At 43.7% G+C, this 15310-nt stretch overlaps 1 protein-coding gene across 4 annotated transcripts in view; it reads left to right on the top strand.

Annotated features, from left to right (window-relative positions):
- LOC109477658 (POU domain, class 4, transcription factor 3-like) overlaps nucleotides 1–7838 on the top strand; it is a 35231-nt gene extending 27393 nt beyond the window's left edge. For all 4 annotated transcript variants that reach the window (XM_019778996.1, XM_019778994.1, XM_019778995.1 and 1 more), the window contains 2 exons: nucleotides 4993–5109; nucleotides 5356–7838. In XM_019778996.1, the coding sequence (XP_019634555.1) occupies nucleotides 4993–5109; nucleotides 5356–6285 (1047 nt within the window). In that variant the 3' untranslated portion in view covers nucleotides 6286–7838. The remainder of the gene's footprint in view (nucleotides 1–4992; nucleotides 5110–5355) is intronic.
- The last annotated feature ends 7472 nt before the right edge of the window (nucleotides 7839–15310 follow it).

The following is a 15310-nucleotide window of genomic DNA, read 5'->3' as shown; positions in this document are numbered from 1 at the left end:
TTTACGACCTGGTCACGGAATAAGCACGTTGACCCCTGAACTTTGCTCGATCATGCCTTGGTGCGAGTTTTCGGCACGAAATCCTATATTCAAGCACACCTTAAAACTTACATAAAGGTACACGCAACTGAAGAAACGAAACAGCCTAGAAACATGTGTTGGCGCAAGTTTTCGGCCATGTTTTTTTTCATGCACAAAATCCTATCTTTAAGCACACCTTAAATATTGCGTAAAGGTACACGAAAATGAAGAAACGGAACCTTTATGCATGTTTTAAGGTGTGCGTAAAGAATGATTTTTGTGTGTTTTCCTACACCTCTACCTTCCGTGACTGCCAGCACCCAATTAGATCAAATGGTCATTGCCTCCAGTACCGCGCAATTGTGATAAATGTGGGGGCTGGGCGCGGTAATAGGTCAGGAGCCGTAATTTATTTTCCCTCGATGGATGGAAAAGTTCTGTCTTTCGCCACTTGAGATAATAAATCTTTTGTTCGCATGATATAAATGAAGGGGTGTTGTGAGCTGGGCCAGCCCGCGGGTGACCCACATGTACAACCCCCGTGCTCACGGGGCAGAGGCCGGGGAGGCATGAGTCAGATGCCGGCAGCTTGGGAACGGGAAGGCGGGGTCATAAATCAGTTCAGGAGGGTAGAGTCAGGCCCTGGGGCGGGGACCACCGTTAGCTTACCCCCGAGGCTAACCTAGGGACAGCCCCGCTGTAACATACACACGGGAACGTATTTCACTGCTAACAATCTAGCCTAAAACAGGCCACTGTAAGTAGCCTCCGTAGCAGGCTTTTAGGATGAACTTTTTTTGTTATTGTTTTGCTTATCATTTACTGTATTACGAGTGTAAATTAGTGGCCTATTTCTTGTAGTAACCGCCTGTCACTTCTAACAGACTAGCCTACAAACCGGCCACCGTGAGTAGCCTCCTTATTATTGATTGTTATCTGGCTGTATGTCAGTTCTGACAGCACCTTATTTCTTATAGGAAACTGACATATATTCAGAATACAGCACATCATTAGGAAAGGGACCACGGGTAAGCCTGCTGAGGAGGCTACCTGTAAGGGTGTAGAGTTTGGATAGTTTGTACAAGGAACAATGGAGATGACTATGTTTACAGGTGATATGGGACGACCTTGATTTTCCCTTAATGCCCGTAGGGTAACTTACCACAAAGCAAAGACAAAACACAACAGATGGTGGATATGTTAGGACGCACACCCACTTCATAGGAAAAAGAAAACTCTGAAGAAAAAAAAAGCCACGGTCGCGAAACTTGAAAAAAATGACAATAAATCTATAAGATGATGTAAACTGTTTCTACCTCTCTCAATTAAGAAATAATATTGTAGAAGATGCATAACAACCTAACGTCGAAATTTCAGCCTATGTGGTGGCATAGTGTCTATCAGACTCACACAACGTGGGTTAAAAAATAGTAAGATTTAGCCAAAGAGGGAGAACAATTGGCAGGGGAGTTTAGCTACCATACGTTCATCTTTCTGCTAACTCTCCTGGCCAGTTATTTCCCTTTTTCCCAAATTCTACGGCCCGTATCCCCATAGTGAAGACTGGTGGAGGCTACTGGTGGCTACAGAAAACTGGGACAAACCTTTGACCAAAGGACAAGACTTGCTAACGCACGTGCTTGTTTCTGACCACTAGCGCCCCGCAGTATCACCCCCTCCCTCCCTCTTTCTTCCACTTCTGTCCCCTAGGCTCTACCAGACTAACTACGCTGGCTATATATATATATAGGAGAATGATTGCCAGGGGAGTTTGGCCGCCTTGTAGATTTGACTGGCACAGAAACTACCTCCCCGCAGCCGGACTCCCTTGGCCAATTTTACTCTCTTTCTTGCCGAATTCTACGATCGGTATTCCCGTAGAAAGGCCTGGTGCAGGCTATCTGTCCCCAAGGACCTGTCACAGGTGGAGCGTTTTGTAAAATATGGTCGCGATCAGAAGGTAGACCGTACACCTGTGGGCACACAGATCAAAACCGCTTACCGACACACACACAGGTGCACAAAAACAACACCAGGTATCAACAACATAAAAACTACGCGATAAAGCTGTTACAACCACGTTTTTATCTACAGCTATTTTTTTTTCATTCTTTTTTTTTACGTGTGACGCGAATCGAGTAGTTTTAGGACGCGAAATTGGAACAGGTTTTTTCACCATGATTGAAAAGCCGTTATTTCTTTCTACCTGCGAGAGAATGAAGTCCCTAGGTACCACCTTACTAGACAGGTGTGTCTATTGTTTAAAGCCCACCTGAGATTTCGGACACGTCAAAACAATGCAAATATTCCAAGCTCTGAAAGACATATGTTAAAAGGGCTTTTGCGAAATTGATGTACTGTTTTTTCCCATGTTTTGAATACAAACCCATTTGTCAAAATAGCTATTTTGTGAGGTGTTAATACTTATCACCAAGTTGATCAGTTGAACAATGTTGAAATGTGAAAGAGAAAAAACTATTTATTTTAGAAATTTTAAACCAATCCTAAAATCATTATCATCCTCTCTTGTTATACTGGAAAGCTATGTTTTAGTTAACTTAGCCTTAGGTTTCATTAACTGAACTTATAATTTATATCAATATCTAGTGTATCTCATAAAAAATCTACTAAAAGAATCAATATGCCATTGTCCTAACACCTATTACAAAAAAAGCTAAAGAAATCCATTCTAAATCTGAACTAGTGTACCTCATAAAAACATCTACTAAAAATCAGTAAGTCTATGTCATTGTCCTAACACCTAGCATAAACAATAAGGATATAAGAAAGGTTATGAAATCCATATTAAATCTGAAAAGGAAACACATGGAGTTCAAAAAAATTCTACTTTAATAACTTTTATTTAGTGCGGAATCTTAGATGATTTTGTTAAAAAAGGAACTGTCGATAATCAATATATCAAATCTGGAAAAATCACTTCAAAACTTTCTTATGACATTCTTCTATTGATTTAGAAGATCCACATGTAAAACGGTTTCGTTTTCATGATTTATCAATATATAAAAGACACCACACCTGTGGTAGGCGAAACTCAACCAGGGGTAGGGATAGAGTAAAATACAGTAAGGGTTTATTTCAATTTTTATTAATTTTATTTTAGCAGTTTGTTACTACAAACACATGGAGGGGGAATTTATCATAAACCAAACGTGAACTATATTCCAGAATTAATATCAATATCGCTCGACAACATCAAAACAGCACGCCGCTATGATACTAGTGTATGAATCACACCAACTTGCCTTACTATATACGACATAGCTGAAATCCATACACCAGCACATAGGATAGCTTACATGTTACATTTTAACACAATCTCACGCACTAAAACATCTCCGATTAGGTAAAAAAAACAGCTCAGCGGGCGTCTGACCTTAACCAGTTTGGATTACACGAATTCGGAGAGCCAAATTGAATAAGTGGCAGGCTGTATTCGCAGATTGTCGCAAGGCTTATCGTCACAATGCCTCCGTCTCAGCGAGCTTCTGCCAAATTAATTGAGTGTTCAAGGTTCCGTGTGCGCGCCGTACCGCCTCGGTTCTTCCGCCCCCATCTGGGAAAAGTCAGTCCCCTTTGTGTCAGGCGAACGTCTCTGGCTTTCTCTCCACCTGTATACCTGCCTTCTGTCTAAACACGCGAGGCTTGGCTGTGTGCTGTGCACACACATTCACCCCCTAATGTTTGTAATATGGTCTAATACCCGCCCTTAAGCTAGGTATTACGGGCCCGACATTGTTGATACGGCGCAGGAAAAACTGTAGGGATAGAGCTAACAGTGGGGAGGTTTTGAAGCGAGGAGAGCCGAGGGAGTAGAGACAAAGAGTAAGGTGGTGTTATTCGATACCGAGCTATTGAGACCGTGATTTCCTTTCCTCTTGTGATGCTGGAAAACTCCGCGAAAATATCGAGCGCCGCGTCTTTGTTGGGCAGTCCGCGGAGATGGCGACACGTCCCCGAGGAGGGATCGGGTCACTAGGTGTCGTCACCCCGCACGGCGAGCGCGGGCGTGGCCTGGGAATAAGCCCGGGCCGTCCCGAACCAATTACCCAAATTGTAGCGGCGATTCGCCCCATTTCGCGCGGCGCGCTGCAAAACCAATGTTTGGTCGTGGAAAATTAAATTTCATTGTCTCCCGACCCCCTCCTCTCTCATTGCGTTATCAAAACAGCACGGCAAGCGGGTAGGAGGGACTAGGCCAAGCGGTACTGAAGTATTACCCATTACAACGTAACACCGGCTATCCCAGCCTAGATGGGCCGTGACCAGTAACCTACCCCGTCCTTAAAGCACGGCTTTGGAATCGAACACATCCATCTCCAACCTTCTCAAACAAAATAGGTGAAAGTCATTCTAGCGTCGGAAGTCATCTCTTTTCTCTCAAGCCTCGCCTGAAGTGACCGTTTCTATAGTTCCAAAAACTCTGTGGTTTCCGAGTTATTAAAAATTCATACCTGCCCGCCCCAGTTTTTCTGTAATCTTAAATAAGCGGCTATGTTTCCGCCTATCTTTCCTCTCTCTCTGTAGCGCTGTGGTGACAAGAACAGAGTAGCGCTTGTCGCATTGAAAAAGCCCACGTTAAAAACACTACCGTCTACGCAAGTCGGTAACAGTAGATCCTCTTAAAAGATGACTCAATGTTGCGCAGTCCGAGATTTATTAGAATTAAAATCTGGCGGGGAGCGCTCCCCAGTGTCTATCGTCTTTCTTTCTTTATTTTTAGAGGCCGAGCGAAAATTATAAATGACGCTAGGCAGTTCCGAGTGAAAGCGCTCAGTGCGCACGCGTCGCGTGAGGGGAAAGAGTTGTGAATACATCCATAGTGTAGAACAGGTGCAGCTGGTTTTACAAAGCCAATATATTTTCTAGCGAGTGTCGGGGAACCTATAGGAGTGTTGTCATCCTTGGCTGCGTGTTTTGGCGCGGACTGAACCGTCCCTTCTTGCCTTCCAGATGATGAACGGGAAACAGCATATCAGCATGCACCCTCCAATAACTGCCGGGCCCAAGTACACCCCTCTCCACCGTACGTCGGAAGCCATGCGCCGGCACTGTATGACAACCCCCCCGGTACGTACGTATGTATATATGCATTAAGCCACGGGCACCCAGAACTTGTCAGCCCGGTATAGACTTCCTTTATGTTTTTTTCATCGTCGAACTCCAATAACCGTGGAGTAAAGGTTCATTTATGTGTTCAGCCATCCCTGTTCCATATTTTATGACCCAAGTCAGATTTTCATTCTGGCTGTGTTTAAAACACTATCTCGGGCCTATTCCCCTCTGACTCAAAACTGCATCTATTTGCAATTTCAGAGCAATATATTTGCGGGGTTGGATGAGAGCCTACTCGCTCGTGCCGAGGCACTGGCGGCGATCGACGTTGTCTCCGGAAGCGGCGTGAAGCACTCCCCGCAGCTGCTGCGGCCGGACACCGGCTATCCCGGCATGAACGGGACGGCGCACTCCCCGGCGACCTCGGTGGCGGGGCCGGGGCCCCACGTCTCGCACCCTCTACCCCACCACCCGCACAGCTTCGCCGACAGCGAGGCCTCCCCGTTCGATCAGATTCCAACGACGTCTCTGCCGCTCAGTATGAGCATGACGGACCCGAACTCTCCCGTGGTGTCCTCCGTGTCATCCATGGCGCCCACACACCTCCCCGGGATGCACCCCGCCCCCACGGGCAACATGACAGGCATGTCTCCCCACCACCTCGTCCCCAACCCCCACCACCCCATGTCTATGCACGACCCTAACGACACGGATCCCCGCGAACTGGAAGCCTTCGCCGAACACTTCAAGCAGCGCAGGATAAAACTGGGGGTGACGCAGGCCGACGTGGGGCAGGCTCTGGGGAAGTTGAAGCTGCCCGGAGTAGGCTCCCTCTCCCAGAGCACCATCTGCCGCTTCGAGTCGCTCACGCTCTCCCACAACAACATGGTGGCGCTCAAACCCGTGCTGGAAGCGTGGCTCGGCGAGGCCGAGCAGCAAGCTCGCGCCAAGCAGAGGAGCCCCGACATCTTCAATAACGCCGAGAAGAAGAGGAAGAGGACAAGCATTGCCGCGCCGGAGAAGCGGTCGCTGGAAGCCTACTTCGCGGTCCAACCCCGACCCTCCTCGGAGAAGATCGCGGCGATCGCGGAGAAGCTGGACCTGAAGAAAAACGTGGTTCGGGTCTGGTTCTGTAACCAGAGGCAGAAGCAGAAGAGAATGAAGTTCTCGGCGCAGCAAGGCGGGAGATAAAAGACCGCTCGCAGCACGCCCGGTAGGAGAGAGAACTTATTCCACGTCACCAGTATATACATACTTCTGATATACAAACTGTAAGATAGCTCCACTCAGTCAGACTCCGCTATCGCACCGCCAAGCCCGACTAGTGAGAACCCGCACTGGGGAGACCGGGCCGCCGGCGATATCTTGTCGCCAAATCCCTGCTCAATGTAGGTGAATTTATTTCATCGAGTCTGGGCTACTGGGGGCCAATTTTGCCTTCAAGGTTCGATAGTTCGATTGGTGTAGTCCTGGGAATTGTGTATACATGTAGCAAACGCCCATATAGCACCTAAAAATGTACGATATTTCCATTCGAAATTAGCTCTGTTTTCTGTGTACGTGTGAACCCGTCGCTAATCACTTTAAGGATGTGTAACGAGGTAAATTAGCTGGCGATTTTATAGCGTCCCCACGCTGAACTGGTCATGTTCGAACGCCCAAATTTGAAAGCAATCGAGTCATTACAGCAGAACAAATGTTACCTGTGCCCGTTTCGCACCGGCCCTAATGTTTACGTTTAGCCCCGAGCTATAACAAACTCCGCCGACGCCTTTTCACCCGTATTGTTCGTTGATTGATAGCGTTAAAATAACGGTCACAACAAAACCCGCGAAAGCACAGAAAAAACACGTTTCTCCACCTCCTAGTATCGTCATCACCACGTTGCATAAAATAGTAACGAAGCGGGGGTTTCCCCGCTTGTGTATAAAATATTTACAAGTCCTCCCTTATCTTCATCATTAAGTATTTATTTGGGGAATTCCTCGTTTGATTCATTGTGAATTTTTTACCCAGTCTAGTCGACGTAAGCAGAGCTAGAAGGCAGTGTAGCCATATTCTATCCGTGCGGGGAAAATTCACACTGGTATTTATTTGCAACAAAGAGAAAAAGGTAGGGCAGCGCCTGTCTTGTATATATAGCAAAATTGTGGCATTGCTGTCATCATAGTCTAACATGAACATATGCCACTTATGCTCGATACGTGTCCTTTTTATGATGTTATTTGTGTATTGTAATGATATGATCTATAATATATACCGAAGAGCAATGATATGTTATTGTAAGACTACAGCAAGATGTACAAATTAAAATGAGGGAAGAATTTTAGATGTCAAGTGTAGGGCTAAGGTATGTACATGGAGAGCGGCCACCCGGCTTTTATTAATACAAGGGTGGTGTGCGTTTTATACAGCGATATGTGTAGACGGTTATGTAGCAGAATTCACTGTGTTTGTGCGCGGCTTGCCCCAGGAGCCAGCTACATTGTATAGAAAGGGTCCCAGTACTCTAAACATTGTTCTACATCTCCAAAAACGGCGGGAAATAAACGCACCCTGCCGCGGGGGGTACGAGCAGTAGGTAGAATTCACCAGTGTAGACAGTTCAGACAGAGATGTGCATGGCTTGTTTCAAATTTCGGCCTGGACAAGCTCTTTCACATATTCTCGTCACCAGCTAGGTTTCAATATAAGTGTTCAGCCCGTCGGCTTGTCTTCTCGTCTTTACCAGATATTTTTCAATAAAAGGCTTTGGAAAGAAAATCTGTAAGCTCGTTTCGCAAATCTATTTCCTCTTGTGTCAAAGAGCCCGGGTTTTTGTGTGGTCCTCAGGGGAGGGAGGGAACACAACGCGAACAGATGTACCCTTCTCTCACCAAGCGATGTTTATGAAATAATTAATTTTGTTACACGCAATGGGGAGGGGTTGGACTATCGCCAGCCAATCAAGTGATTGACTTTGCAATTATTCTCTAGCCCCGGGGGCTTTTATCTAAGTGCAAAATGTGACGAGAGGAAAAAAAACGCTAGATAGATAAACGAGAGCGTATTTGGCTAATGTTTACAATATGGAGAAGATACAGGCATGTAGGGGATGGTGTTTCTTACGGTCTGAGGCTGTCTGAAAGGGCTATTACGTTGCGAAGGACGAACTGAATCGATGCGGCATTTTCTTTTATATCGAGGGAGGTGCGCCGCTTACAAAATAAAAGGAGACAGGCGTGGTAGATATAGAGCTTGTTCGCGTGCGAGACAGGGCTCTGTCATGTCGCGCTACCGTCACTACCTGAAAGGAGAGAGGAGTCTGAATTTGTCGCATCGAATGATGGCGAGTGGGAAGTCAGATTCGCGTGGACAGCCCGACTGTCGAGTCCTTGTTTCAATAACGTCGCCTGGAAAGAGAGATTCGAACCCGTAACCCGTGGTCCCGGGAGACTCGGCGCTGCCAGGGAAAGATGCGTCCCGTGGGAGCTGACTGTATAGCTTCCATTTCGACTCGCCTGTAATGTGCTTTACCGGGGTGGATATGTTACACGTACGCGCTACCTGCATGCGGATGTCCCGCTGTACACAAGTAGTCTTAATTTGGCCCATTATTCGTTATGAATGTCCGCACATTACGCCACAATTCGTGCCGCCTGAGCACTTCTTAGTGCCCATCCAGCTTCGATTTGGTGCCATGTATATTTGGTGCTCAATGGTTTATGTCGATGCGCTCGGCCAAGCCGTTACAAAATGTAATATAAACTTGCCGGCCTTAATCGAGTGAATCGCTACACTGTGCAGCCAGACAATTCCCGGGGTGAACCCGTTATGTTTCTACCCTCCAGTGAGCTGGCTTAACCACAACGACCCCCCCCCCCTTAAAAATAAAAAAAAGAAACAAAATGTACGTTTTAACTATGACAGTTGATAAAACAAACGTATACCTTACTCAAAAAACGTCTAATAATACAATTACCTTGATACAATATCTGATAAAATAAAACTGCATAATGTGCAAATATTTGGTCCAGCAAATCAAAAATTGAGCTACGTGGTAGATGTGTGAAAAACGAGAAAAAAAAGGATTCAGTTGCAAGTAACACAGCATATTTTTGTTGGCTTTTATTTCTGTAGATAGTAATCTACTTAAATATTGGATCTATCCTCTTATCATCCCAATCAACAACAACGGACTATCGTGCTATTTCTAAGATTTAAAAACAGTACTTTCATAGGACGTTTGTAGATGTTGATTTTTGCCTACGCTAGACTCTATACAGTCATGTACATCATATACCAGCTCCATGCGAATTTAGAATGAGTCGACATCTCTGCCAATTGACAACAAAGGCATAGCTATCGTACTATTTTCTAAAACAGCACGTGAATAGGACGGCTGTAGATGTTGGTTTTGCCTACTCCACAGTGCATGTATAGTACATCATCGTCCAGCTTCGTATGTGAATTTAGAACGAACCGACATGAAACAGGACCTTTGCCAAACAATAACAACGACGGAGCTATCATGCTATTTAAAAAAAAAACAGTACGTGAATAGGACGGCTGTAGATGTTGATTTTTGCCTACTCCACAGTGCATGTACATCATCGTCCAGCTTCGTGTGAACTTAGAACGAATCGACATGAAACAGGACCTTTGCCAATCAAAAACAATTGTTGTGGAAGAGTCATCGTGCTATTTTTCAAAACAGCACGTGAACAGGACGGTTGTAGGACGGCTGTAGATGTTGATTGTTGCCTACTCCACAGCTAGTGCATGTACATCATAGCCGAGCTTCGTGTGAATTTAGAACGAACCGACATGAAACAGGACCTTTGCGAAGTAAAAGCCGACCCGGGGTCGCACATCGTACGCCGTCGTCTCTCCCGATAATAGAAAAACTACGGCAGGAAATATTTCTTCTCCTGGCGCGAGCGGGAGGCATAACCTCGCCGCTCTCATCGGGTACAATCAGCCGGCAATCGCAGCTGGAAATAGCCGAGGAGAAAGCGCAGACTCCAAGGTTGGAAATCACTCCTGTGTACCTGCCACACACAGGGGAATGTTTGTTTGTTCATTCGACTCACGGTTAGAACTAGATTACAGTGATAATATTATAGAAAGTCCCACAGAAGGTTACATGTTAGAAGAGAAAAATTCAGAAAGATTGCTAGGAATGTAAAACTATGTATTTTGGTGCAAGAGTTTTTGGACGCTAATTGATTTTCGTAAGGACAAGCACTGCAGACCAACTGAAATATGAAAATTGAAGCATTCATACGTTTTAAATAGGGATATTTTGCTAACAGTGGGGGACGAAAAATACAACTTTTTTCTGCAATATGTGGTTACAAGGAAAGTTAAGAGGAGAGCAGTTTTCTTTTTGTCTATAAACGTGAAAAAAATTAGAATGGAAATAATGCGATGTTACTGATGTAAAACATTTGCTTGTTTTGCATCGCAGGCTAGTTCTAGCTACTTATGGGTGGTACCCAAAAAAATAAAGAGGCGTTTCTCGTAGCTTGTTCTAGGGCTATTTGAGTATGAAATGATGACGAAAACATGCTAAGAAATAGCAGTAAATGTCGATATCAGACAGATTCTCTCATCCAGAATATTTTTTTTGTTGCTTTGCCGCCCTGAAATTGCATTGGGTGCCTTTAATGTGTGTGTGTGAAGACTACATTCTCACGGTACAATGTTATGCTGTGCATGTGTCGTCCTATACTATGAAGAAAGGATTGCTGTGTTACTGTGCTGTACATGTGGCGTCCTGTACTATAAAGAATGGATTGCTGTGTTACTCTGTCCTGTCGGAAGTGTGTACAGAGAGATGTACGGCCCCACAGGTCGGGTTTGACGATGATGGGGTCCGTGAGGCTGCCCGGCGCCCGGCTCCAGAACCCCGGCGTGCCGCCCGTGATTTATCCCGTAATATCCGCGTATTAATGGGGTTGGGATGAGCAGGCTAGCCGGGGTGGTGAGATCGGATTTGACAAGGGGATGGCACATCCTTCTAATCAGGACTGACGGAGCTGTCTCTATATGTCCGTCCTCACGGGTATAACCACTACAGCGAGAAAAAAAAAACAACCGGTAGCGGGCCTTAGAAAAAAGGAAGAACTTTATTGCACAACATGGTAAAATAAATGTATGGCAAAGTACAAAAATGATTAAATAAGACATAATATAGAATAAAAATTAATATATCCTAATTACTCAAACAACAACAACAAGAGCTAGCACAAGTCTTTGATATAGTGTTACAATCGAGTGGGATAATCACAAGTTTCGGTATTTTCTCTGATAACAATGAAGTCTTTTATGTATTTACCTATTTTTACATTGTGGGAAACATTACATGTAAAGATATATTCAAGCCTGTCTCTGGCATCGAGACTCTTGAAATCTGTTGTACTTGGTTCGAGAACTGTAAATAGCTTATTACGTAAAAATTATAATTAGTGAATTCCATAACAAAGTGAAATTCCTTAAACAAGTTATGACGGATTTTTTAAATACCAAGCACTGGAAACATTTCCGAAAAAAGTAGCACTGATCAACAAAAATTGTTTCAACTGTATAACCTTAGCCTTGATATTTTGTTCTTCCAAGGATTTACAGAGAGCAAATGAGTTTAAAAGTTAGGATATACATTCACAGACGAAAGTACTGTTTGAAATACTCGAATAAGGTTCCGATTATCATCTATTGTTAATCGGATTAACAACAACCGGATTGTTGTTAATGATTAGGAAATTTTACAACAAAAACATGGCATATTGAGTTTTGAACTTTTGTAGTTTTAAGAACAAAAGACTAGGAAAGGAATAATTTGTGATATTTAACATTTAACAACCCTATCCATTTCATAAGGTCAATGCACATGTATCTACAGCGTATCAAGACGTATAAAACAAACAAACAAACAAAAACAAACAAACATTTACAGTGTCAACCCCTGGCCTCTATTGACATTGGATGCTTATGTTTATTTTCATATTTACGTTGCTAATATTGAGTAAGTTCATGATATATCAATAATGATGACATTTTTATATGCACATTCCTTAAACTAGAATGTTTCTATTATCGTGGCACAACGTTTTTGATGTCCTTATATAGTAGAAAAAAGATAAAAATTTACAATATGGTGCAATATAATACGTTGTTATATACTGGGGTAGATAATTCACATTATAGAGAATAACACTAAATATTACAATAACATTACACGAATGTTTTACATCAATGGTTTAGTGTCATCACCGTAACCTGCTTTATTTCTAGGTCTCCAACCGATATGTAGAGATTGGAGCAACTCGGCTCTTTGCAGTACATCGATTTTATCCTATATAAACCATTCGCTAGTTATCACGACACTGTAGATTGCCTTATAAACTACACAGAAGTACCGTAAACACAGGACATTACTGTATCAATAATACTTACAGAGACTTTACAGCTATCTCATGGTAATAGTCTTGTCATATTCTAGCCTGGGTGCCATCCGAATTTGTAACGGCTCCCCCGAAAAAATCGGGGGAGCCGTTACAAATTCGGATGGCACCCAGGCTAGTCATATTTAGCTTGGGTTTATAAATTTTCAAGGACAGGGCCGACAACATCGGCGTTACAGTTACAGAAATATGTATTTTTTTTCTAAATTTGCTTGATGATGGCCAGGCACAGAATTTTTTGTACATTGGTTTTCAATTCGGTTTTTCTTAAATCCGCGACAACCCTATAAAGGTATCTTGTACCTACCTTGTATGTATGTACAAGATAAATATATAGAAAAATAAGCTCCTTTGTGTGCTATGCTAACAGAACGGGACATATTTTTTCCATCTGGCCTACATGTAGAAAATGATTGAATCAGCAGTTCATCCGGAGAGAGAAACGAATTTAAAGAGGTGAACTGCTCGCCTGCTGAGGGACATAAACTATAAAGCTGTAGGTACGGCAGTATAAAACACATACAGCCGGCGGCGGACGGGCTTTAGGGCCATTGTCACAAAGCAGGGGTCACGGGGAAGATGGACCCGGGCTTCGGGGAAGTGTAGAGTCGCCATGAACCGGCGTGCGCACGGGAGATCTTTTTTTTACGTGCGTGACTGTGGGCCGGTAGATCAAAGCACCGCAGTTCCTATGGTACCTGCTGTAATAAACAGCCTTCTCCGCACACACACACGAGACACAACAGTCAGGCTAACGTAGCCTGGTTACCAAACCTATTATAGCTCCCGAGTCATACATCCTTACGGATTCTTAGGATGCTGAGTCCCGATACGTAGCCTGGTTACCAAACCTATTATAGCTCCCGAGTCATACATCCTTGGGCAGTCATATAATGCGGTGTCCTACATCCTATGACTCGGGACATGGGTTTGGTAGCCAGGCTTTAGGATACGTATAGCCCCTACCAGGCTTCGGAAGCGGCGGACAAGAGTACTAGCATGTTATGGGTCTGACATCCAGGCTAGCATATTGACAAACGTTAGTGTATAAATATAACCGTGAAGCCTGAATGAACTTACTACAGACTGTGGTTCACATACACTGTGTCTCCTGGACCTACAGACAACACGGAGGTCAGAGATACATGTACGGTTGACTCCACATGAACAAATACTCGTGTAAATATATCTATTCAGCCCCAGTGCCTTTATATACTCCGGATGGTACTCACATAATGTGTGCCGCCGACCTACGGAATTACGAAGGTCAGCATGCAACTGAAGCGGATTAATACGCATTGGCATATGCTAGTGTAAACACACTATCTTGAGACTGAACGGTACAATGGAACTCACACCATGTTCTCGAATGAACTCAATTCAAGGTAACAAGACGTACATAACAAATACAAGCAAACGCAGAATGTTTACCTTTTTACATGGGGGCGGTCTAGCCTAACAAACTACTGCTTATTCTAACGTTTATTCTTACTTAAACACAATCATTTATATAGTGAACAGGCCATCCAACTTGCTACATAATGTAATCCAACACGACAGGGTGTCTGCTACAGCATCAGTCACCATGGTGACAGCCGTATGGTCCAGGTCATTGACCTTTTTTTGTATTTGGAGAAGAAGAAACGGTGCAAAAACAATATGTTTCCTTCTGAGAAGATGAATATGATTATTATAAATTCTTGTAGCGTGTAAAAGAGGAAAAAACGACACAAAAGCCAGTTGTTGTTGTTGTTGTTGTTGACATAAACATATTTATGTATTATTAATGAACTCGGTAATCTTATAAAAAAACAGAGATAGCGATACTACTACTACTGTACACAAACGCTGTACTTGGATGTGTGCCAACATGTCGAAATAAACAAACCAATATACTCTGAAGAATCCGATTATGAGGCCAAGCCAACATAGTACAGTGGTTCAAGGATTTGGCGAAAAAAATCTAGTATTTCTCATTTTATGGATGGCCAGATGTCGTTGCAATTGTTTATCTAAAAGGGACTTTCTTCAACTTATGGGGGCAAAATATGAGCACATTTGAGTTGATTCAGAACCAGAATCTTTTTTTTTTTTGCAAATCAGAAAAAAAATCCGAGAACCAACACATTAAATCGGCGTGGCCATAGGCAAAGAGAGCGCCTTAGATGGCACAGTAGTGTCGGAACTGAACCTAACCCTTCCTCAGGTCCATTGATTTCCGTTTGAGGGTGGATCACGGAAGAAAGGCGGGTTCGTCTGACTGGATCTTACCCCAGCAGGTGTATTGGTCCCGTGGGACAACATGAACTCTTCTGAATAGAGAAAACTTGCACGGTCAACTTATTACGTGGATGCTGTTTTGTAAAGCACGAACAACTATCAAAGGGGTGCTAGAGTAACGGAAATGAAAAATAAACCTACAGTGGGGGTCGCTGGAAGACAGACGTAGAATGTCCAGACTGTGCATGATGTACAAAATGACTAATAAACTGGTGGATGTACCAACCACTAAGTATCTGATACCAGCCCAGAAAAGAACAAGAAACAGTCATGCCTTCAAATATCAGAGTTATCAACCAAGAATTGAGGTATTCAAAAACTCGTATTTCCCCAGAACTATCGTAGACTGGAACTCGTTGCCAACAAGCACAGTTGGGGCATCATCACTAGAAAGCTTTAAACAACTCCTTCAGTTGCAAAGATTGAGTGTAACAAGTCGTTCAAGCTTTCAGCTTCCAGTGTCATAAATTGACACTTATTCGAAGAATAGA

Source organism: Branchiostoma belcheri, unplaced genomic scaffold, assembly GCF_001625305.1.
Source record: "Branchiostoma belcheri isolate BF01 breed outbred unplaced genomic scaffold, Haploidv18h27 scaffold40, whole genome shotgun sequence".
NCBI classification, from domain to species: domain Eukaryota; kingdom Metazoa; phylum Chordata; class Leptocardii; order Amphioxiformes; family Branchiostomatidae; genus Branchiostoma; species Branchiostoma belcheri.
The sequence above is the reverse complement of the archived record's forward strand: the minus strand, read 5'-3'. Positions and strand labels throughout refer to the sequence as shown.